The sequence below is a fragment of the Oreochromis aureus genome, linkage group 17, assembly GCF_013358895.1.
Source record: "Oreochromis aureus strain Israel breed Guangdong linkage group 17, ZZ_aureus, whole genome shotgun sequence".
Lineage (NCBI taxonomy): Eukaryota > Metazoa > Chordata > Actinopteri > Cichliformes > Cichlidae > Oreochromis > Oreochromis aureus.
The window spans coordinates 28041695-28068209 of NC_052958.1; the positions used below are offsets into that span (position 1 = coordinate 28041695).

At 42.8% G+C, this 26515-nt stretch overlaps 1 protein-coding gene across 1 annotated transcript in view; it reads right to left on the reverse strand.

The window, feature by feature from the left end:
• gmds (GDP-mannose 4,6-dehydratase) overlaps positions 1-26515 on the reverse strand; it is a 172206-nt gene that overhangs the window by 100485 nt on the left and 45206 nt on the right. The window contains exons 5-7 of the mRNA XM_031732441.2: positions 18907-19099; positions 17742-17846; positions 5467-5594 (exon numbers count right to left, since the gene is read on the reverse strand). Of these exons, the coding sequence (XP_031588301.1) occupies positions 5467-5594; positions 17742-17846; positions 18907-19099 (426 nt within the window). The remainder of the gene's footprint in view (positions 1-5466; positions 5595-17741; positions 17847-18906; positions 19100-26515) is intronic.

The following is a 26515-nucleotide window of genomic DNA, read 5'->3' on the forward strand; positions in this document are numbered from 1 at the left end:
CTTCTCCTCTCCCCTATTAGCTCCCATTGTGGGTCTTTATTACTCCAGCTATGTTGTGAGTGTTGTGTGTGTTTTGAGCAGGCAAAGACATTTATCAGCTCTCTGAATAACCGCTGTGCTCTGCGGGCGTTCATTTATGCACGGCTCTCGGGGTTTTTAAGGTTTCACTGAACATTACACAGTCTGACGTTGGGTTGAATTTGCTGGCACATCCGCTCGCAGGAATGCTCCAAACCAGCAAACTGTCAAAACATCTGCTTTTACAGAAGTGTTCGAACTTGCTGATCATCAGTTATTCAAGTTCATTTGATTAGAAGCACCCGATTGCTGCTTATCCTCTTAATTCCTGTGGACGTAGGAAAGGAGTACTCAGTACTTTCACGGGACTGCATGTAGACATGTGAAAACATTCTTTGCCAAATCATCATAGGTGAACACCACCAGAAATAAACATCTTGTCCTGTCACTGTATGCCGTTCTGATGCATAAGATAACAATTAGACTTTTGGGTATGTGTGCAGAAATGAATTACTGAGTCCTACTACTTAAACATCAATTCTTTATGCTCTTAAAAAGTGAAGTGTTGTGGATACAGAAAAATGTCGTGTGCACTGTTTCATATTTCCACATGACTGATGGCAAATCACAACTGAGAGACTTCACTCGCAGACTGCTGGGATACTTGTGGTTCTTAGGATATTTAAAATTAGAATGGGAGACAGAGCCTTCGGGCCCCTTTTCCACTGAACAATGTCTCTACATTAAGTTTAGGCCTAAATCTTTCCTTTTTGATAAAGCTTAAGGTCAGGTTTCCCCTAATAGGCCTAGGCTGCCGTGGGCTTTGATGAGTTATTCTTCACTCTTCACTTTTCACTCTTTCTGTATTTAATCATTAGTTATCATTCATCCCTGGGTCTCTTCCACAGCATGTCTTTTCTCCCGTCTTCCTCCCTTCACCTCCAACAAGTTGCAGTAGATGGCCGCCCCTCCCTGAGCCTGGTTCTGCTGGAGGTTTCTTCCTTGTTCATAGGGGGTCGTCTGATTGTTGGGGTGTTCTTTGTTTTCTCTGCATTATTGTAGGGTCTTTCAGTCACTATAAAGTGCCTTAAGGTGACTGTTTTTGTGATTTGGTGCCATATAAATTAAATTTGATTGAATAATTTATCATGGTCATGCTGTATTAGTCAGAAGTTTGAAGAAGAGTGGTTGCTGAATGTGTTACTGTTATTTCTTTTTCCAGTACCCATGCATTTAAATGCAAAGCTGTTTTTTTTCCACTTTCTTCCATGCTCAGTTCCAGACATCCACGTTTACATCAAGCCTACAGTCTTGACAAAACAACAGATGATGACGAGGTACTGAGTCACTCTGGATAACTAAAAGTTCAAAATGTTGATGTAAATGTCTGTCTTACTGTACGAACACCCCTAGCCTGCCCTCACTGTCACCTCCCAGGCCAAAAGCATGTGATGGATGGCCTGCTGCTCTCATCAATCATCTTTGATTGGCCCTGATCTGCTTTGTGATTGGTTAATTAGCCTCATCTGTAACCATTATTGCACGGAGAGGCAGCTGCAGCAGAAAAAAAAAAACGGATAAGAAAAATAAACGAGGTGAAAAATGACACCCTCAAGGCTGTCCTGTCACCCTGCTGCCTTCACACAATGCCAGGAATCAGAGAGCTACTGCCATACAGGTGCAACCACACAGATTTAGGACAGCGATGAAATGCCTTCCAACGACGGGAGTTTCACAAGTAATTATATTTTGAAAATAAATACTCAAAGAAGACAAGAGCGGGAAAGAGGGGTGTGCCATCGGGTCAACCACATCTCATCTGGCAACAGTTTGTAGGCCGAGACATACAGCAGGGAGAAGAGGAAAGCCAGCTCAAGGCAGGAGAAAAATAGGAGCTGCTTATTAGATGTCAGAGGGAAATATCTAGTAACTGGGTGGTAGCTGCTCACCAAGAGGGAGCAAGAGTTTGGTGGAGTTGTGACGCGGTTCTTTGACCGTACAAAGAATAAAAGGTTAAGAGGTAGGAAGGACATAAAGAATAAAACACAAGAGGGAGAGGAAACGGACAAAAAGACAGCGAGAAACTAAAGCAGGATGGAGCCCGAGGGGTAGAAAAGGCCAAAACCACTAGGCTGACTCCTGCTCCCGCTCCCTCCCCATCAGCCTGCTTCTCCACACAGGAAATGGCTCTCTGCAGCCAGAAGGGGAGGGTGATAGAGGGGGTGAGGAGGTGGTAGGGGCTCCAAACAGCTGTACCCACCATGAGCCTACTCAGGATGGCGGCATAGGGTGAGAGGAGAGGGGGAGAGTAGGGAGGAGGGCAGTCCTGGCGAAAGGTGGCTGACTATTACATCTTTATCTTCTCAGATAGCGCAGTGACTGATTGCTGTGGGTTTGCTTTTCACTCGGGAAGGCTCAGAGTCAGAAATTTGTTCTGCATCGCCAAATCGCAGAAAACCGCAATCAAAAAAAAAAAAAGAGAGAGAGAGAAAGAAAAAGAGAAAAAAAAGGCCAGCCAAATGTTTCAAACACAGTCACAAAAGTGAAAAAGTCCAAAGCTTAACCTCTTTCATGAAAATGAGATCAAGAGGATTTAAATTATTTTATCTGCCGATTTTATGCTGAAGCTTCTTAATACTATAATGATAATAAAGGCCTCCATTGAGGGTAGCTGGGAAGTTCTAGGCCTGTCTGTCTGCCTGCCTGCCTGGGATGGACACCCGATACCAGGCTGAGACGATGCCCAGCCAGCTGCACGCTTTCAGACGTCGTTAGAGCAGACACACAGCACACCCCTCCTGCCACCCGCAATCCATCCACAGCCAATTACAAGCAATTTCCCTGTCCTGGGTGGGGTGAAGAGAGGGAAAGAGAGTCCAGGAGGAAAAGCAGTTGTCAGCCTAAAGCAGACACACATGGTTCTGTTTACAGGTTGCCAGTTGTTTGGCTTTGCCATGGTAACATAGTGCTGATGCTGACTGGATGGATATTTCAAAGTAAAACCGAGGGAGGCAGACGGAGGGGGGGGCGGCGTGGTGACAGTCGCAGCCTTTGATGGTCTTCTGGGTGGGGTGAACTTTCAGCAGAAGGGACGGGTTACTTATGCATAATGCACAAACGTCCCACAAACACGCGTCTGTTTCACCTCTTCTTTCAAATGTCATCCGCCTCACGCCTTCCCTTCTTCGCCTCCACCTCAGTTCCCCTCAGCACCTCCAGCTTCTGTTTGGCTTCCCGAAATCCGCCTTTCCGAAACAGGAGAAGCAGAACGAGGAGGTGCCTGATTCACCAGAGCTGGAATGTCGGCAGTTCCCACAGGAAACCTGGAGCTTCTCATGGCAGGGTGCCCTGGACAGGCAAGCGCACGCACACATAAACACGGCTGCACGTATTGGCATTAAGTACAGAAATGGTCAGTCAGACTAACATAACAAGATCAAGAAATGCGCTCAGTGAGACCCAACAACCAGCATTTTTCTAGCGCAAGAATAAAAGCTAGCCTTGTTTCATATATACATATACATTATATTATATTATATTATATTATATAGATCATGTAATAACATAGTATTGTTATCTGGTACTGTACAAATCAGAGTTTGGCATGCTACGCGGCTGTTAATAATAAAGTATTAATGAGATCAGTCACACGTGAAAACACTTCACACCTCAGCTGCAATCAAGGTATAAAAAACCTGCACTGGACTCTCGAAATTGACTCTAAATTGCCACAGAGTGGAAAACAAACTCATTAATCGGATCTTCAAACCCCATAGCTAACACTCCTAATTTATTAAAGGTCTCAAGCCAGTCAGTCACAGATACTGTTGTCTCACATGAGAGCTGGAACATACATGCTGGATCAGGTGACTCGGAACCCTCTCTTAGTAATGCTGCAATGGTCCGAGGCTTGCTGGGGACTTCCCATGATGCACTGAGTGTTTCTTCTTCAGGCACCTCTTGTTTGTTTTTTTAAACACCACTTTTAATTTAATCATTAGTTATTATTAATCTCTGACGGAGCTGCCCCTCCTCCAGTCTGGTTCTTCTTGTTAAAAAGGGAGTTTTTCCTTCCCACTGTCTCCAAGTGCTCGCTCAAAGGGGTCGTTTGATAGTTGGGTTTTTCTCAATCATTATAGGGTCTTTACCTTAGAATATAAAATGCCTTGAAGTGATTGTTGTTGTGATTTGGCACTATATAAATAAAACTGAATTTAAATTTAAGTGAATTATAATTTAAGTACACGATCCTTTATTTCATCCCCTGTGAACCATGTGCATGACATCAGAATACAATCACAGTCTCTTTTTGAAAAACTAACATTATATGCTTCCATTTTATTATCGCAAACCAAGTCAGACTTCCTGTGACAGGAGCCAAAAATGACCGTGTGCTTACGTTGGACATGACTGATGAGCAGTCTTCCCGTAACCATGCAGTGACTGATGCTTCGCTGACGCCACCGAGGGCTCCCTGCCCCACCTTAACAGCACGAACCACCGCCGCAACACTCTGCTCTGATGCCTTGACCCCCTCACTGCGCTCTCCTGTTAAACTGAGGTTCCCCACTGTAACCTCTTCACCTCCACACCCATCTCAAAGAGCACCCCCCACTACCACCACCACCACCACCACCTCCTAATAATAACACAGCCTGCTGCAAGAGGTCTGCTGTCAGACATGGCAACCCGTCGAGTCTTTCATCTCAACATACACACACGTTCTTCAACCTTAACCTATCACACACTTTCACACACGCAGGAATGTGTGCTTCCTCACACACACACATGTACTGGAGTGAAGTAAAAAAAACCCACAAAAAAACCCAAATACACACAATTTCAGAGCTCCGTCTCCTTCTCAACATGGCGACCCCACTGTTCGTTTCACCTCCCCACCCCTCCTTCTCTGCTTGCTGCTGGCACCGTTACGTTAACACAAACACAGTATTTCTGTCATCGTCCCCAGGACGCAGCGTTCCCTTAATATCTCTCTTTCTTCTGCAGGCGTTCAGGGAATGGCAAACGAGGGCCTGAAGGGATCTGGGACATGGGTGAGTTGTGGGAAACCAGAGTGCATTCTGTGGCCTCACAGCATGCGGCACTCTCCCTCTCCTCCCGCTGCCCTTCTCTTTCTCTATCTCTGTTTCGCTTTTGGCAGACAATCATAGGAGGCTTCATGCAGATCGCATATTGGGGCCTCGATTGAGCTGGGAAAACATGCCCCGTTAATACTATGTGCACATCTGAACCCGGTTCAACTCAGAGGCAGAGATAGTGTGTGTGTGATGGTGCGTGTATGTTTGTGTGTGTGTGTGTGTGTGTGTGTGTGTGTGTGTGTGTGTGATGGTGCGTGTATGTTTGTGTGTGTGTGTGTGTGTGTGTGTGTGTGTGTGTGTGTATATATTCCTCTGAGCTTGTGTGTGGTAATGGCGGTATTTGTTTTACCTCCACGTAGTCGTTGGCATGGCCCCAGTCCCTTTTGGAGTCCAGGTTGCCCAGGCTGAAGCATTCCAGTTGGCCAAGGTGAATCTTTGCCACAGAACGGCTGATCTTACGCGTCACAAAGTTTGCACCTAAAACACACACGTTAATAATGCTTTGTTAGCATCTTTTGAATTCAATTATGCTCCGCGAAGGATATAAATATAACAGAGGTTCAGTTTGGCCCAGTGCACACAAAACTGGAAGAAATAGAAATAGAAAAAAAATGGAGCAGATAAGTGAAGTCAGGGCCTCCTTATTGAAAATAGAATTTAGAGATCCTAGGCAAACTTCTTCAAAACAGTCGACCCCACACACACAAAAGCACACGCGGCAACAGCCTTCCAAACCTCCGCTTCTCTTCCAAACCCCTTATAGCCAAAACAAGAAAGAAAAAAGAGAAAGTTAAAAAGTAACCCAGAGTCAAATCAGGTCTTTACCAACTCACATGACAGCCATTAGAGCCTTTAGAATCCTCCTTTGATTTTCCTTGCTAATTCACTTTTGGTGACAAATCTGGGCTGGAATCCAAGACAAATCGCACACACGCACACACACACGCAACAGGGAAGTTCCACAGAAATTGACAACCAAACAGGACCACCCTGGCTCTGCTGCTTGCAGTGTCCAGTAAAGGAACACCACACTGACAGCTGATCCATATGCCAGATCACCTGGCGATGCTCCTCATCTGAGCTGACACACATGGCGATATGATCTGTGGCAAAACAAATGAGCTTCTAATGACTGTTTCTGTGCGGCGCGAACGGTTAGAAGCACTTTTGGGTGTTCTGGCGGGACACCGTGGGCCGGTGTCAGGTTCTCTGCTCACGCTGTGGGGAAAAAGATGCTGCAGGGAGCCAGCCCTCCAACCCAAATACAGTATTATATCAATAGAAATCAACACTAAATATTAGGGTGTCATGTCTAATAATACCACCATCTTAGTTGAAGCAGCACATTAGTCCTTAAGGAGTTTCACTCTGGCTAGTCTTTCCTATCTAATGTTTAAAATGGAAGATATGTAGAATCTGTGAAAACAATTTCAAAGAAAAGCTTCAAACTTGCATCAAAGTGTTGGTTATTTTTAGCTCATTCAACATTTCTGCTGTACATAAATCTCCCACAACCCTGGTGGACCTCTCGGAGCCCTCTTAAAAGCCCCTCCATGCTGTTTTTGAACTCATCATGCTTAAGATGAATGTTGCCTTTTAGGTCAGCGCCCGTCCCTGGCTGTAATAGAACAGCTCTGTCTCAACACTGTATCACTGTTCCCCTGACATGGAGCAGAGCCTCCATTTAGACACAGGAAAATCCCATGAACCCAATCATGCGAACGCACAAAATTTGTAGTAATTATTTCATAGGAAAGCGACAGCCCTGGGCGGCCTGAGCAGAAACAGACCAGGGAAGGTTAGACACGCTTATTTAAGAAAATACAGCGTACTTGTGTGCTGGTAGCAGGTCACATGGCCCCCTGTGTCAGTGCTGCTTAGCCGCCATGTTGAGCTGGAGTTTAATAAAGTGCAAATGAGGATTTGTACATTCACTCGGCTTCCTCTGGATCACACTACAAAACAGAGATCAAGTCTAAAAGCCACCTATTGTTCTCAAGTCTATGAATCAAAATTATTGACACGCAGATTTTTGAAATGGCGTGTGTTGATTTTGAAATAGCATGTGTCCACAGAGCATGCATAAACTGTCAGTGGAAACCCCCTTCGATGTCAGGCCTGTCCCGTCTTTGCATGATCATCTCTCCTGGCCTCAGGGGCTATTCTCAAAGCTGGCAGGTCATCTGTTCTGGCAGATACCGCCGCTCCCGCTAACTCTGTAATCATATTCACCAACAATTATTCATCTGCCACTGACATATTCATGATTGTCAGCTTTGCTATCATCTGTATCAGCCAGACAGGTTCTTATCCCATCACTGCCACGTGGATGTATTAACCACAAAGCCTATACACAATGTTGCTGTATGAGCTGTTTTACACAACCTATACTTCTGGACTTTGTTCGATGTTTGAGACTGGTGCTGCTGCTCTGATTTGGAACAGTTTCTCTCCCCTAATGTAAAAAAATGCTTTGGAAAACTGTTTAATTTTTGTAATATTTTAGCTTTACTCAATGATAAAGCAACAGGGCTCTTACCCGTCATCTAGCCATCACAATTTGGCCCTTGTAAAACTCACTCTAATCCTTATGCTCGCCCCTTTTGCCTCCACGTTCACCTATTCCTTCATGGCAACTAACAGATCAAATGCCTTGATTAAAGACAAGAAGGTTAATATAGAGGAAGACTGATCACAAGCTAATGATAAAACCACAAAGAACAACAAGTGTAGCAAGTCCACCATATAAAAAACACACTGGTTCAGCTTTTGCTTTCAGCTGGACTAGACATGTCATCAGCCTTTAGCTCCAATCATCTGTCAGAAGCTGCTAATGCTAACATGGTGCCACAAGCTAAAAGGGGCCCTTCAAAACCAAACATGCCTTCTTAGAGAAACTTGGCAAACTTCAAACGAGCTCTGGATCTGAACCAGAAGCAACAAGACTGTAAAGGAAACTAATCTAATAATCTAATAAGGCAATGAAGACATGGGTATGTAAAGAATAGCAGAGAAAACCTGCAAAAAACAAAAATAAAAATAAATAAATAAATAACAATGCAGGTGTCATGATTGGTCAAGGTGCTGAAAGATGATATGATAGATTTTCACAGATATAGACAGGACACAGCTTTCAAAAGATTGCAAGATATTTTCTACATCGAGAATTTTCATTAGCTGAAGCCCTTTATATAGTGTATGTTAGGACCTGGCAATGTGCAAGGGAATGTACTGTAACAAGAGCCCAGACTGGTAACTGCAGTAAACTGGAAGGCAGGGGTTTGATTTGATCCAACATCCAAGGGAAACTCAAGTTTGCAGGTTAAACACAGGTTGTCAAAACTCTGCAGAGCCAAGTTGGCTCTTAAAAAGGTGGCAGAGATATACAGTATAGCACAGTACCCCAATCAGTAATAAAGTCTATTATTTCCCCCTGAGCACACCTGTAGTCTCCTTGTAAAGCTCACACCTCTGTTTGGAGTGGCTCTGCTCCCTGCCTTCTCTAATTGGTCCAGTGTGGAGCAGAGCATGGACCTAATGGACCGGCCTGCCTGGCCATGGACAAAGCCTGCTCTGTTACTGGCCCGGGTGTTAATGTGTTTCCTTTACTGGCAGCGGCACTGCAGGGCAGCCAGGAGGAGGGGTAGAGGCAAGCAAAGGGGGATCTGGGGGGCTAACAGGAGGTTCTGAGCCCAAAAGGGGCAGTGGTGGCCGTTTAACCTTAGACCGGCGGAAAGTCTAATAAAACCACGGGCCGTGAAAACTGAGCAGACAGCAAAACCCGAGCCAGAAACTGACACTCGCGCTCTCGTTCTCTCTCTCTCTCTCAGCCTCAGTCTTACTTAAGTGCTTTTCTTTTTTTTTCCACCATTCTTTTTCATTTTTTGGCCAGAGAAGCAACAGGAAAAACGTAACACACAGGCTTCGCTGGCACAGCTGGGACCAAGTACAGGGAGGAAAAGGAGGAGGAGGCTGAGGAGAAATGTATGGAGATGTCTCCAATGCAGAGCCAGGCCACGTGGGCCCAGACAGGATAGGGCAGGAGCTGTCAGCTGGGGGCTTCGTTTTGGGGAACTCGGGGAGTGGACTGTGGGTTTGAGGAAATTTTAGCTCAACCCAGGTTACTCAACAGATTCTGTTGTTAGAATTGTGCTGCTAAAGAAAGGTGAATTGTGAAGTCTCACAGTGTGTGACGGTCCAGACCTTACACACCCTGACCTCAAAATGTCTGAGTCACACTCATTTATATTACTGTCTGCGAGCGTATTTATGTGCATTTACTGTTCGGAAATCAACCGCAGTGTGATTTATTCAAATCTCTCCTCTGTAACATGTATTCTGAAGACACATTGTGTGGTTGTGGCAAGGCAAAAAAATGGTACATTAGCTCTGGAAAAACTGAAAAGCTGAGTAAACTCAAGTCCTGAATTAGGCCAAACATTTATCAAGTTGATCTTTAATGTTATATTTGCACAGGTAAAAAACACCTACTTCCTTCCTTCATTCCAAGTTTCCTCTTCCACCTTCAGACCTGGTGTATGTTTTCATCACCTTCTAAGTATATTCCAAGATTACTCACAGGATGTTATCGGGTTCTCTATTTTCTTAATGAAAACTGTGGAATGGCTTGGTACCCAGACTCTTAATGAACCACATTGTAAAAGGAGTACTGTTTATAGGTCATATTTCTCTAAAGGTGACCTATAATGATCATTTCCAGTTCTACATTTGTATTTTTTGACTCTACTAGAGTAGCTCTGCATGAGTCACTGTCCAAAATAATCCTCATTCACCTCACTGGATCTTAGTTCAGCTTTTGGGTTCATTCTAATATGAAAGATACAGTTTTAGCTCCCTTCCCCTCCCTTTAAGATTAGGCTTAAAACCTTTCCTTTTTGAAAAAGCGTATAGTTAGGGCTGGATCATGTGACCCTGAACCCTCTTTAATAGCACTTTTCCACTAGTACCTACTAGGCTCGACTTAATGCAGCACTACTCAATTCTGTTTCGGATGTTTTCAGTTACAATCAACCTAATGTGTGTGGGTTCATTATATCAACATGGGCGAAAGTCTCACACAAAATACGTGGCCGAAAGTCACAGGACTTTCAGCAGCATAATGGAGGACGCCTAGGAGATGGTATAACAGATGCTCAATGAATGGCTTTTTGTCAGACTCCATTGTTAGTCAGTTCCTTTATTGCCGGGTTTCAACAATTGCGGTTTTGATTTTTCGTAAGGGAGATGCTCTCATGACTCATGAGTTGATGCCACATCTCTTGGAACTCCGGCCAAGAAGGTGCTTAAATATGCCTTGAACCAGGTACTTTCAGCTAATGGAAAGCCATAAAAACCAAGTCGAGCTGAGCCGACAAGAGTAGGGACTACTGGAAAAGAGCTATTAGTTACATTCAATAGGCATAGGCTGCTGGGGGCTTCCCATGATGATCCCATGGTGAGTGTTTCTTCTTCAGCCACATCTTTTCACTCTCTATGTGTTTATACTCCACTCTGCATTTATTACATGGTTATTATTAATCTCTGGCTCTCTTCTACAGTGTGTCTTTTGTCCTGTCTCCTCCCCTCACCCACAACAGGTTGTGGCAGACGGCTGGACCTCCATGAGTCTTGTTCTGCTGGAGGTTTCTTCCTGTCAAAAGGGAGTTTTTCCTTCTCACTGTCGCCAAGTGCTTGTTCATAGGAAGTGATCTGATTGTTGGGAAAAAAAAAAAAAACTGTCTGAAACGTAGTCTGGAGCCTGCACGCTTCACTCAGAGTAATTAGTACACATGCCGAACTCACTTTTGTCATGTTTAATGAAAGTATCCACCACAGTAACAGTGTATAAAAGACAGAAATGATAAAAAAAAAAAACTATTTCCCCCTCAAAAACTTAAAGCACAAACTCATTCCAGCTATTTCCTAGGTGTTTGACAGGTGAGTCATTTCTGTCATGAGCCTGTCTGAACTGGCCACGTTTCGGAGGTGGAAAAAGAAAAAATAGCCGAAACCTAATTCGGATTGCCACAGCGTTGTCATAGAAACTCTTCAGTTACCTCAACACAGGGTTTACACACCTGTTTTGGAATTCAACCAGAACTGCAAATCCCATAATCCCACTCCGTCTTTGAGAAATGGCCTTGGGGAGTCAAAGGATTTCTGGTAGATTTCAAGTGAAAAATGTAACCCTTAATATCTATCTCCACTCCCAGACATTTTCGGATTTAGATCAACTCACTAGCCGTATTTACTTCAAAACGAATGCCTACTCATTCCATACCCATCTCTTTATCTCTGCTGAGTTATGAACAAAATACCTGACTTGCACGAGCACTGAGTGATTTCGCAGGAGGAATCTTCCCTGGGTCGGGGAGGTTGGCCAAATTCCACCCAGACCAAAGACCTGTCAGTGTCTGCCATCACTGTTATTGCACAATTCACATTCTGACTGATCTCTGGAGCCTCAGCCGAGGGAGAATATTTGCATTACATCCAAGACAGGTCATGAGCTCAGCTCCGCCAACATAGCGTCTATTCACACCTGACAGACTGCTGCCCTCGTTCTGGGCTGACTCAACTGACAGGGAGGGTGCAGAGAGAAAGAAATGTGGTGCAAGAAGATTTGGGAATGGAGCTGGAGGATTGAGAAGTCAAAGACAACGAGCAAAAAAGGCACAATTTTTTTTTTTAAACTGGGTGTAATGCAACTAAATAAATGGAGTGTGAAAAATTGTGTGGAGAAAGAAAAAGAGAAAATGAGAGAGGAGTTTATGATACATGTTGTCCTTGAGTTTTAACACTAAGAGCACCGCCTCCACACTGTGGAACCCAGGGTCTAAAATAAAGATGGCGGCATCCAGTAGTTTGACTAAATTAAAATAGTGCAGACTGACATCTTGAGGTTTGCTCGTCCTGCTGCAGGGCCTTGATGGGCCTTGGCAAAGGTTGGGAGAGCAGTGGCGGTGCCCTCGACTTGTGGTGCAATTATGCCACTCAAAGCAAGCACCTCAGTCAACAAGATTCTTGGCTACCATGGTGATCTGGGATAACAAATAGCAATTTGAAGGCGGCAATGGGGATGAGTGAAGGTAGAAACCTCAATGACCACGTGACACATCTGAAACCAACTGAGGCAATAGGGGAAGCACCTTTGTGGCTAAACAGCACAGGCCTGTAGAAGGTGTGAAGGCTAGAGACGAGTCTGTCATCAGTTTTGCTTCGAAGATTTAAACATTGATCCTCACCTGGCCATAGTTCAGCTGATGTTTAGGCTGCTTTCATTCAGCCTACTCTCAACACTACCAATGAAATCAAAGACCCTAAACTGAAAAGTGGCTGCTCCGGCTCAAAAGATACTGCCTAATCCCCTTGATGTCCACTGACCCAGTCGTTCCCATCTTAAGATTTTCTTTGAAAACAACCTTTCCAATAAACGGAAAACATATCGTCTTACAAACCTATTATGCGATCTGACCTTTTGAGCTCAATCTCAACGAAAGGGGGAAAGATGAATCCGTGGCATGTAGGGGCTGAGCCGTTGTATGTGTATGTTTTTAAGGGGTAGCATTGACTTTGGCAGTACCATTTCAACTTCCCAAATGCTAACTGCTGTTCTCGCCTAACATAACAGTATATTATTCTATACTGCCAAGCATGAACCACAGAGCACTGAGGGAGGAGAGATGGATGGGACTTCCCCAAATAAACCAAAGGATCAGCCTCCAACTGTTGCTGGCCAGTAGTATGAACTGTGTACACACATACACAAAGCAATATTACTATAGTGATTTACTGCACAGCCTTACACCAACACACTATTAATAACTAAAAACCAAACAAAGGTTTCGTCTGCTGCTGTCAAAATTGGATTCTGAGGGATTCTGTGTTTGTTGAATATGCTGAACAAATAAGCATGCGATTGGCTGTTTGCACAGGTTTCACTGCTGATCGTGCTGTTCAAGAGATTGAAGTACTTCGCAGTCTCACATGTCAAACTATCTATGGAATCTATTTAGCATCCCTGTGAGCGTTAATTCCCTCTCTTCAGAGGCAGTATGCTGATTGTTTGTTATGGCTAATAACTAGGATAACCAGAAAGGGGCAAGCTGCGGTGAGAACCGCCTGGCAGATGCAGACCTCTGTTTGCTTTGTTTCACGCTGGATTTCCATCAGGTTATTTTTTCTTCCCCGACTGTCCGATTCCAGCCTTTTGCTGCAGGACAATGGTAAGTGTCTGTTTGTTGGCAGAACAGTTTGGTGTTTACAGGAATGGTAAGAGAAACCAGAAACACATTCCTGCAGGGATTAAGTCATTCTGAGCGTCATAAGACACAGAACTCCTTTGCCGAGTGCTCCGGAGAGGCAGGGCATCTGATCAAAACTCTCCAGCCACTCCCAGCATTCGTTGTCCCATGTGACACACAACACCGCGGCACACTGTCCAGTGAACAAGACAGGACACTGTTGGGTCAGACGCCTTTAAAGGGAGACTCGGTAAAGGTTGTTAAAAGGAAAAAAATCCTCATAAAAGCAAACATCTATTTGTTTCTCAAACACAAATGCACTAGTAATCCGGGACAATGACCTCACAGTGTTTCCTGTGTGTGGGAGGCGAGGTGGGGTAGTGGTGATGTCAGAGCCAGTGAAATTGACATCCTTGACCTCATTAGTGAGAAATTTATTCAGACATGCAAGTTGTTTGTAAAGAACAGGAGGAGCTACGTGCAAATAATGAGCAATCTTTTTTCCCCCCTTTCTCCCACGAGTGAATTAACAAGTAAAGGCAGTGCTATAAAATTCTATAGATGTTTTCAGAAGGGTGTGCTTGCAAGCAAGAGAGTGATGCTAAATTCCTCTGGCTCTGGTGATCTGTGTCTTTGGTGGTGCAATTTTACAAATCACTGGGAAATCCAATTGACATGCACTGATTTCAGTGGATTTTATTCAGTTCAATTTTATTTATATAGTGCAACTCACAACAGCAGTGGTGTCAAGGTATTTCACATTGTAAGGTAAAGACCCTACAATAATACAGAGAAAGCCCAAACAATCACACGGCTCCCTATGAAGAAGCACTTGGCAACAGTTGGAAGGAAAAACTCCCTTTTAACAGGAAGATACCTCCAGCAGAAACAGGCCCAGGGAGGGGAGACAGAATAAAAGACACACTGTGGAAGAGAGATTAATAATAACTAATGATTAACATACAGAGTGGAGTATAAACACATAGTGAAAAGAGGTGAGTAAAGAACTATATGCTTTATCAAAAAGTTTTAAGCCTAATCTTAAAAACAGTGAGAATGTCTGTTTCTCAAATCTCAACTTGGAGCTGGTTTCACAGGAGAGGGGCCTGAAAGCTGAAACATCTGCTGGTTTTATGTTTTAATTGTCAGCCTAACTGTCAAGAAGTTTTCTCTCATATCTTTCTCTGGACTGTGATTTGTATATTTATCCATTAACTATAATACAGTAAAAATATCTATATTATGCCTCACACTGCAGTGTTAGCTGTAGCGTGACACAAAGTAGTGCCTTACAATGCTCAGATTATTGTTTCTGTGATGAGTAATATGATATTCTGCAACAAAGTCATCAGGTACTTAGATACTTTTTTAAACAACCAGTCCATTAATGTTAAACAGGTCAGCACATTCTGCTGTTCCTTTTGTTGTGGTAAAAGGAAAAAAGAATTTCCTGCCACATCGGCATCATTGCTGTCTCCCTCTGACTCCTTGGCCCACAGTTTCACAGTGGAAAGTATAACTTTAAGTGAGCATGTTAAGGTCACCTAGTGTGATGAGAGAAAAGACGGCTATTAGATTGTAGAAATATTTGCATTATTTTTTCTGGAGTCTTACTAATGGTCTGGCTTCTTTTGGTAAAGCTGTTGCTTGAAGGTAAATGATAAAACTCATTGCTCATGTTGTGGAGGGAATGCCACCAATGTGAACTCGCAATGCAATAATATAGTGGGCTACACAACTCCAGGATAAGCCGACTTCAAAAAGGTAACACTGTAATGGAACTAGTTACTTTTGCACTATGGTTAATTCCCTGAACCCTACATTCTGGCTACATTTACTTTCTCAGTTCCCATTTAATCAGTATAGTAGTCAGGTATTTCACACCAGTGACTGACAGTACAGCCTTACCCTTGGACAGTGATAAAATATGCCAGGGGGGTGTTTTGCAGCTCAAAGCACCAGTTTCCCCCAAACAGCAGCCCTCCTGTGAGTGACACAGTGCACAGCCAAACGCCCCCTCAATGTGGCAGCGGCGGGGTCATGGCGGGCCCCGGGGGCCTGGGTAAACACTGGCCGATCCAGCCAACACATGCTCCACACTGGGTTGTGCAAGGCAGCCGTGGGACATCTGGCCACATCACAGCACTGCGTTCCTGCTTTATGAGCAACAACAGCCATAAGTTTGACTAGAATAGAAGTGGCAGAAGTAAACCCAGTGGCCTGCTGCAGAAATGCTGACTGTGGGGAAGGGAGGAGAACGGCATGGGATGAAGCAAGACGGAGGAAGACAGGGGAAAGGAGTGTGTGTGGAAAGAATGGGAAGATAGAGGCAGAGTGAGCAAAGCAGGCGAGAAAGCTGACCAAGAACAAAAAGGCTCACAGTGTGTTCACCAGGAGGGCACCGAGTTTTGTCCTTATAAGGTTATTATGCACGTGTGCAAGAAAGAACGCGGCACAGGATGTTCACATAAATGTCTTTGATTTCACAATTCAAAAGTTTCCATATTTTAGGCTTTAACAGATGGTTATGTTTGTCACCCGGAACTGTATTTTAAATGATGTCCATGGAATATCAGAAAGCGATTTTCAGAGGCGATTTTTTTGTTTTTTGCTTCATTAATAACATTTTTTTCAGCACTATTTATCCATCCCTCTTGCTCTCATTCAGCCAGTTCCTTCTACTCACACAACACACAGTTTCAGTTTCAACAATATCAACTAATTCACCATTACAAGACCTCAGTGGTGAGCACACCATCTTTGCTGAACTGGCTGTAACCTACACCAGTTCCCACACCTATCTATCTGCGGTAACCCATTAGGGTTTACTGGATGACCCCCGACCTCGGTTGAGGTCGTGGCCAGGGCCTTCATTAGGGAATAAATCATAAACACCTGAGCAGCTGACCTGGGCATGGTGCTGGGGCTGCAGTCATGTGGTATTAATTTGGAGTCGCAGTGGCGTGTAAATCGCGTTAAACCAGTGCCTGCGACCCTCAGGGCTCAGAGCACATATTAAAAATGCAACTACAACCCACTCACTATGTGTCAGAATGTGTGCGACAGTGTGTGTCAAGTGGTTACGAAACCTGGCTGCACGGTGAATGAATATGGCTTTATACAGAGCATGTAATTCAATCTTTTTACACAATCCAACAATGGCTCACCATCGGTTCTGCTGCCTTTTTGTGGGCCCAACATCTTACTCGGGTAAGATGAGTGACGTCATGTTTTTTTGATATGACAATTGCTGTTAATCAATCGGCTAGCCATTTACTACAATACTGTTCTATATAAACTCAAGATCACTCTTTCAATAAAAAGAAGGTAAACTATTAAAGTACAACTTTACTTTATGCCTATATGTTTTTGGGACTGAACATTGTTCATAGAAAACGCTACAAGGGATGCTGTACTGTATTGTGCAAAAGTCTTGAGCCAAATGTTATTTCTTTATGTTTTGTTTTTCACTCAGACTTTCTTGTCCTATTTTGTTTGAAACACATAACAGACGGCTTAGCAAGGAAACACATTTAAATTGAATCTTTAGCCACTTTGTCACTTGTCACAAAAACACAAATTCCAATTTCTTTAGCTGAATCTGAAGAAAAACTGACAGGCATAAAATAGTATTTTTCCACCAATAGAGATCCTAAACAGCCATTACTCTGAAGTGTGTGCAGGGTGTCCTTAACAATCTGGAGGTCAAAAGAAGGACTTGTCAGCAGGGTGGCTGTGAATAAGCCACTCTTAAGGAATAGAAACGTGAAAAGGCTGAGGTTTGCCAAAAATTACACAAGAAATGGCCTGAAAATCAGCAGCAACAGGTCTGATGGAGTGATGAATGTGAAATCTCTGATTGAAATCTAAAGCAGGAAGTCAAGAGACATCCAACAGTGAGTGCCTAGAGCCATCTGTAAAACACGGCGGAGGCTTGTTTTCACCCACCGCTGTTGGGGAAATTGTCAAAATTGAATTATGTCCCAGGAAAAGTACCAACAACTTTGATCCACGGAGCAGTATCATCCATGAACGCATATGATTAGCAACAACTTCAGATTTTCAGCATGACAATGATGCCAAACTCATTACCAATCCAGTTAAAGCTTACCTAGTTAGAAAAAAAAACACACAATATGACACCCAAAAGGTTGATTCTGTTCATTTGGACGTAGCGTTTTCAGTGGGAGAAATGAAGAGTTTAAATTAGAATTTTAATATAAATATTTATAGCAAGGCTACAAACTGTTTTTACCTCATACATTGCATTTCTGCACATTTTAATAAAACACTGGACCCATTTCCCACTTTTTGAGCAAAAATATAAAGAAAACTCAAAACTTTTGCACTGTAGTGGTGGATTGTGGTGCTTGTCACTTACCTCTCCTCGGACTTTCATGGTTAAAGAGGATCCCGTTGACAGCAAACATGTTGTAGGCCTCTCGGAAGTTCACCACAATCCAGTAGGCATAGAGTTTAGCAGCTCCTGAAGGCAGAGGGAAAACGGAAGAACAGAGATAATCAGTATTAATTTTATATCAATTGTAACTTAAATTTATGGAAGGAAATATCGCTTCAGGAAAAAACAAAGCAATTTTTATTCTTTGGAGACTTTTTCACACTTTATTTGCATAACAAGTCAGAATAAAAACTGCTTGTAACAATGCACAGTCTATAGAGTGAATCTTATAAACAGAGAGGGAAACACTGATCTCCTTCTCTAAAAGACAAGCTACATTTCATGGAATACAACATGCATGGATCATATTTTGAAATCAAGAGCTTAAAGTGCAGATTCCTGCTGATTGACTTAAAGCGGGCTTGTACAGAAAGTTCTCCCCATTCTCCTCCTCCCTTCTCCTACAACGAGGAGAAAAAACAAAGCAAATGAAGGGAGGAGCCTGTTGATTAAGCCATAGGTCAGGATGTACAACTGGAGGAGAAGGGAGGTCACTATGGCGACCACCGCCTCCCCTTCCTTGAGTCTAATTAATAAAGGTGCAGCCCTTCTTGAGATGGTATGCACCTCCCATGCAGCTTCAGATTGAGTGCTGACAGATGGGGAAAGTGTCAGTGAAGAGAGCATTTAGACAACATAGAATATGAAAGACATACGTACGGCCTGTGTGTGTGTGTGTGTACGTTGCATGCATTGAAAGTCAGTGTTGAGTGCTGTGGATATAAAGGTGTCTTTGTTAAAAGGAGAGCTACTCCAAGTCAGACGGCTGGCCTCGGGGTGTGTGGAGAGCTCAAACGCAGTCTAAGAACTGAAGCCCCCCTCTATTCATTCACTCACACACATGCACTCCCATGCACACACATGCACACACACATACACGGAGAAAGAGACACATCCCAGAGAAAGAGAGCGAGAGAGAGAGTTCAAGAAAAAGTGGAGAAGAGGCATCAAGCAATCTCCGTTTGTATGCCCTTACAAGGCCAAGTACAAGTGTCTGACAAATGGTGAGAGGTAGAGAAAGTAAGGAAATCCTCGTGTGTGTTACTGTGGATGTCCATGTGGATCTCATACAGCACATGCGTCTTACCGTAAGGTGAGCGGGGGTAAAAGGGAGTGGTCTCCTTCTGAGGGATCTCCTGGACTTTGCCATACAGCTCACTAGTGGATGCCTGGTAGAATTTGACACTGTTGGTGAGACCACACGTCTTTATGGCATCCAGGAGGCGCAGCGTGCCTACGCCGTCCACATTAGCTGTGTACTCAGCCAAGTCAAAGGAGATCTTGAAAAGAGAGAGAAAGAGAAAGGACAGATGACACGTCATTAAAGCAACTTAATGGAAAAACTGCTTCTAATAGAAACTGATTTGCATTTTTGGTTGACTGTACAAAGGAGCTGTCAAGTTTGGATATAATATTTGGGATCAAGTCTTTTTTTTTTTTTTTTTCGCCAGCGTGACCTTAGATTTATAACCGGACAGATTTTTTTTTTTTTTAAAATCAGTCAAACTTTGAAAAAAAAAAAAAAAATTACCAGAGAAATACTTTTGTAACTCAGGTATAAAACCAAAAAGGAAATTGTGACATAAAAATACACAACATCATATCACAGGTCACCCTTCATACACCATGACACCCATGCAGTGCTGTACTCCATCTCCCAGAATTCCTGTTTCCAATGTGAAAAGCCAAAAGCAGGGGACTTAACGAAGACTTGGGGGGAAATTAAGTTTAAATTAGAAATGGCTGTGCGCATGCATGTTTCTGTGTATGTGTGTCTGTGTGAGAGTGTGTGAGAAAGAGAGAGAGAGAGAGAGAGACTGTGTATGCTTGGACTGTGTGTGCTTGTGTGTGTGCCAGGTTGGCCTCAGGCTCCAAATCAAGCGTGATGGTTAAAAGCTGTGCCGGTTAGTGGTCACCACACCTGGAGTGAGCGGCATGAGCCAGGTCTGTATGGAGGAAACGCTTTGGCCCTTTAGTGCTTTCACACCAGTGCTGCACACACGGCCAGATAAAGACCCCTTATTTAAAACTGGACTTCGGAACACTGGGCCTCTATTCCACTCATAGGGCATACACACTTCCATATAGACACACTCGCAGACACACACGCAGTGAGCAGGTTTGATCAGGTTCAATTACACTCCACAACTCAGTGTAATTACCTGTGACGCTCCACTCATTGCTTTGACTTTGCATTCTGGCATTCGGCTATATTTACATCATTTACAAGAAAAAAAATGAGAGGACACATACGCACACACATACTGTACATTGTATAATGACATTTTCAGCTACCCTCGTTGACAAGGACGTCAAGTGGACAAAATAATAAAAATTTCCCCACAAATGAATCGAGTCCAAAAACAGCACAAACTGAAGCGTCAGATGGTCCCGTTCAATACTTTTCTCTTTGACACTGACAAAAAAAGATGAGTTTCATGATCATAACAACTTTAAGCCACTGTATGATATCCACTTTGCTCAGAGGGATGTTTGACTAAATACTGCAGTGTTTTTGTAGCCAACTACAGCTTGACCTTTATCAGTCTACAAATTTAACAAAAGCAGCCAGTGCTCAAAGCACTGGAAATTTAAAAGCCTGGAAAAGTGTTACTCACAGGCCCTTTAAGAAATTACAAAAAAAGCTCAACTCCTCAAAGCAACAGACAAAGAACTGAGTTTGCACAGTAGTATAAAAGAGCACAAAAAGACAGGGACATTATAAGAAAAACATCTATATGAGATATATAAGATTTAAGAGGGAAAAGCTTTTTTTGGGACAAAGTTCTGAAACATTTTAAGCACTTTTCATCAGATCAGATTGGTGATTCCATGCATACAATTCCTATGTCCCAATGACAACTAAAATTAAATGAAATTCGTAGAGTTTTCATTCTCCCACTGAAAACTCTACATCCAGATGAACAGAATCGACCTTTTGGGGGTTGCTTCCAAATAATTGCCCAGAGGCACTTTAAGATGGCTGCTGAACAGTGAGACTTGGAACTAAAAGGACGTTCTGTGTTCAGATTCAGATTTGGATATGCAAAGCTCCCAGAAGAGCTGCTATAGTGCAGAGAAAGAGTAAACTTTATGAAGAGCAATAGAGGGGCTTTCCTTGTAAATCTGGACAATCATAATGATGAGACAGACAAATATACTGAAAATATGAATCAGGAGCAAATCCAAGAAGATATCAAGACACTTTTAGGGGGCTTCCCCTCCACCATGGAGACCTGGAAGGTCGACTACACAAACACACAAAAAGTAAAACTTAAGCACAACAATAATAAAAATGCAAAAGGGTAAATGAGGTTAACGTGCACACCACAGAGAAGTACCTGCTCACATTACTTCAACCTTGTAAACCATATTTTCTAAGACCTACTTTGTGTGCAACGTTGTGGCGAGTGTACACACACACACACACACACACACACACACACACACACACACACACACACACACACACACACACACACACACACACACACACACACACACACACACACACACACACAAACCTGGTATCAAAACCAGCTGAGAGGGGCAGGGTCCAGGATGCCTTGACAGCTTAAATCAAACAAATTGCCCTAATGCCTCCATTCTCTGTCATTATGTAAGGCACAGCCTGAGCGCTGATGCTTTAAAGGCCAGACGTTTGTGTACATTGGTGTATGTGTGTGTGTTCGTGTGTTCTGTTGGGGTGGAGGGGGTTGCTCCTGGGCCCCTCTGTCGACCTGGCAGATATTGTTCTTTCTGGGAAGCGAGCCAAGCTCTGTCAGCATTGGGGGTCCACAGCCAAGCAAATATCCCGTTTAAAAAGCTTCTAACTGTCCAGGATATATTTGCAGTATTTGGTGGTTTCATTTCTTTCCTGCTCATACAAAGTTTGTTGAAATGCATGCTTCAGACTCGGGAATGTGACTCCAGACGTGTAGGTGTGTGCGCACTCACGTATAACAGAGTGTTGGCGTGTGTCTTGACAGATGTATATGTATATGTATTTATATATATGAGCTACATTTATTCAGCCGTGGCCTTTCTGCATACCTGCAAGGCCTTATATACATACATACAACAGTGGAGGAAGCATGTAAAGTTCCATTGTGCATTTACAAATCCAGGAACACATCCATCACTGAACAATTAAAAAAAGAAAAGAAAAAAAAATCAATAACTTTGTATCATTTACTTAATTTTTTACACACATGGAGAACACAGATTTAAAATGTTAGCAGTTTTATATCATCACAATATTGTTCATTATTAGTACAGTAGAATAAAAAATAAAAAGAAAGCAAACCACACTAAAGACCAAACCAATTTGACATCCACTGGATAATTATATCAGGTTCAGAGTCACCTGATCCAGGCCTAACTATAAGAAGAAGTAGTAGTAGTAGTAGTGGTGGTGGTGATGGTGGTGGTGGTGTTGTTTCTGTGTGTGTATTTAAATAAAATGTAGGACATGGGGAGATTCACACATACTGTGTTTGGGTGGGAGATCTGTGCTGGCATGTTCGTCATGCAAGCAATCACAAGGCTAACTGACAGAGCTTTGATTAGCCCTTAGCATAAACTAGGCATGTTAGCAACTTTGTCAATATTCAATAATTAACTTCTTCGTGACTTGACAAATGGCAGCCTTTCTAGCATAATGCAAGTAATGTAATATACTGGCATTTACATAAGGCTTTGTTCACTCAAAAGTGCTTTAACCATAACTTACATTTTAACCATACATTTATGCAGCACTCTAGTCTGTATACTTTAAAGACTTAATTTACCTCACCTCCATGATCACTTTAGAATCACCAATTAACCTCATATGAATATCTTTGGAAGCTGGATTATCTGGAGGAAACCCACATTGGAATAAAGAGAATAGACCAGGATTTGAACCAGGAACCTTCATGCTGTAAGGCGACAGAGCTACAAAGTTTAAAACCAACTTTGCAAATTCATCCACCGCAAATATACTATATTCCAGAGAAAACAGTAAAAATAAGTGAAAGTCACAATGAGTGGACAGCATTCTCACACACTGACAGTGTGATACATCGCTTCTAACTGCAAACACCCAAATAAAGAAAATCACTGAGATGCCTTGGAGGGGGAGAGAACAGAGAGAAGGAGAGGCCGGTATGAAACATGAGTGGAAAGAAGGTTAAACAGTAGAGAGAGAAAGTGTGTGTGTGCGTGTGTATGTGTGTGTACATGGTGATAAACATGGGTGGGGGTTTGTGGAGAGAAACCGCAGTCAATTACACCTTTACTCATCACATTACAGGCCAACTGAAATTAGAGCAGTCGTGTGTTAACAGAGCAAAGACAAACAGGCTAAATTCCCTCCAGCAGAGGGAGAGAGAGAGGGAGCGAGAGAGGGAGCGAGAGAGAGGTTTAGATCAGACCTGGAGACCCATGTTCTGACAAACAGATCAATTACCGTGCTTTCATCTACCGTCATCAGCTTTACGAAGCCACTACTCCATAAAAACATCCTTTTGCACGAAAACACAAAGTCTCGGTGGAGTGCTTTTTCCTCTCAGTGTTTATAATAATATCTGGTGGCTAATTTTAGCATTTTTTTTCCCCTCCATCCACAATCATTTTACATGTAAACAGTCCCCTCATTCTTATATTCAAGGCTCAGTTGCTGCTTACTAGCCAGTCTCAGTCCCCCTCTTTTTCCCCATTATTAGCTGGATTATAGACCAGGCTGTTTGATATCATTCAGCTGCTTCTCCATAGAGGAACTGCAGTCGAATATACTCCAGTTGCACCATCTTGGACTGCTGCTGAAGGTAATTCTTTACCTAATGTGAAGATCCACTGTAACCTGAACCTGTAACCATGGAACCGGTAAAAAACTGATTCATGTGCTTCTGCACTAAGCTCAGTGAGGCCGCTGAGCCCTATGCAGTCCAAGACAGCAGAGTTGGAGTTCATCCACAGGATAAGAAACTCTCTGGAGAAGCATGACATGTATTGTACTCCCACAAAGTGCTAGGTAGATTAAATATTTAAACAGTGGCTATGGCTCAGGATGCAAAGCGGGTCATCTAGTAGTCAGAAGGTTGGTTCGATCCCTGACTGCTCCAGTCTGGTCACTCTTTTTATAGCGCAAATGTGTGCACACATACACCTATATAACAAAAAGTACTCACCCTGCACACTATGTTTAAACAGCAGCATTTGTCCAATGGTCAAATTAGCTTCAAAGACACTTCATGACATGGATGAGTAAAGGTAGGAGCCAAAGTCTGGCTTTATCTTGAGCAGTTTGTTTCAGCTCTTAACATAGTTTCATCACCATTTCATTTGATTGTTTATTTCATTACTTATACTTACATCCTTAGAAATAAATACAGCAATATTGAAACTTTCTATGAGCCAAGCAAAACTATGAATGGTTGTGACATTGTGTGTAAAGAGAAGAAAGCATGACAGATGAAGAACTGCAGTGGAACAAAATCCTGGGGAGAAAAAAAGTGTTGGAGATATAAATCACTACCTCTGGTCAAAACTCCAGACTCCAGAAATTTATGATAATGATGGTGAAAAATCAACACTAATCTTCACAATAAATTGTTTAGTTGTCATTCAGACAGCACTGAAGTGGTGTTGTTGTATCATAAAATTATTTTAAATTACTGCACAGTTTTCCATGGTTGCGTAATCTTGTGACGGTAGCCTAAGCTACTGTTGCTGTATGCGGCCCCACATGCTCTCCAAACAGAGCCCTACCTCCCTCATCATGTGTTGCTGTGTTGTAATAAAACTTGAGAGAAACGTCTCCACCTCTAGTCCTGTCTTTTTGTGCGACTCTGTCTGTGTATAAACACACACACCTGCTAGAAAAACAAAAGTGCTATTTTTTTCCCCCTTTCTCTGTGCCAATTCACCTTTCCCCAAAATGTAGACACAATAGAGGTGAAAAACGCTGGGAGAGTAAGACACACAAAGTGAACAGCGAGAGACAGAGGCGCGGATGTATGGCATTGCATCATCAGGCTGGAACGTGTTCGTTCTTTGCTCTGCTGTTTTCTCTCAGGGAGATGATCACAACGATCTCGCCCGCCATCCGATGCAGGTAAAACTACAGCTACGAGAACCTGCTACGGGAACCTCCAAAAGTAACATGCTCACCGATGCAAACATGAGAATGTTAGTAATCCTCAAATAACACAGTATAGACAAACATACCCATATCCACTTTGTGCCAAGAATTCCCTTGTGACCAACATTTACGGGTTTAAGACTTAATATAGACACACAGACAAGCGGAAGGCTTTAATCTAAGTGCACCTGAAGGAAATACAAATAGTGTACCTATTAATAGGGCCTTAGTTCAGCATGAGCTCCTAAAAAAAGCATAGTTTGCATGCTTCAAGTTGTTTACACAAGTTTTTTTTAAGAAACGTTAAGAGGGAATCGAAGACAGAATAGAAAACATTTTAAAAGGTGACATCATTTAATACAAAACTGCAAAACTGAAATCAACATCCAATCTATAGGGGCATCTGCATATTAAATGGACTGGTTCTTATATAGTTTTTTTTCTACTCTACCTGAGCACTCACAGCACGCCTCCTTCATGCAAGCACGTTTTTTCTATGCTTAAGTGCTTTCTTTCTAACATCACACTCTGATGGAAGCATCATAGAGCAACTTGGGGCTCAGCATCTTGCTCAAGGATCTTTGGCATACAGACTGGAACAGCCAGGGAACAAACCATCAACCTTTCGATTAGTACATGACCTGCTCTGCCTCCTGAGCTCCAGCCACCCCAAATACTGCTTTACATTTACTAGTATTTCAATATTTTTCAGTACAAAAGCTCAAATGTTACTTCCATACCTGCAAAGACAGCTAATTAGTTTACAAACACTCAGTATTTTACAAACCAGGCATGGAGACCATTCATCTTCAGAATAAAAGTTGTTCCGTACAAGCAAAACCAACAGAAACACACAGCACTTGTAAACTATGGGGGGGAATATGCATTTTTCTCTCAAAGACCAGTCTGTGACTAATATACAGGTGAAGTCCCTGAACTCCTAAATTAGTATCAAGCTTCTGGGGAAAAAAGGAACGCACTCCAAAAACAACTCTGCATGACAGCTGCTCTAAAGTAGCAGTATCACAAGCTGAAGAGCATAAAGAACGTTCATCAGGTTGAAAATGGCAGCATCGTCCAGTAAAGATGGAAAGAAAAGGGTTGGTGAAACTCATTTGATGTTTTATGACAGCTTCCTTTCATGTGGAGAATGAATTGCAGCAGCATGCTCTCAAAATAGATTTTATACCTCATTTACTCAGGTCCTTCTTTTATAGAACATGAGGCGTAGCACTGAAGTGTTGATCTACTTTACGAGTACTTAAGACATAATGGTAAGTACTTTAAAGAAAAAGCAATGTTCATATTAATTTTTCGAATCAGGTATCCGTACATGGCACGACATGCATTTACCCACTAATCCCCCACCCCACTGATGTTCACTCATCATTATGATCATATCTCAATCTCTGCATTTTTCTGTCTAATTACAGGCGTCTTCTATTGAGTCGGTGCAAGTGTTGCTGCAGCTATGGCAATGAACAAATACAAGTACACAGATCAGGTGGATGTGAAAGAGACAGATGGAGATGTGGGAGGGTGGCTAGAGCACGTGTGGACAGATACGTGCTGT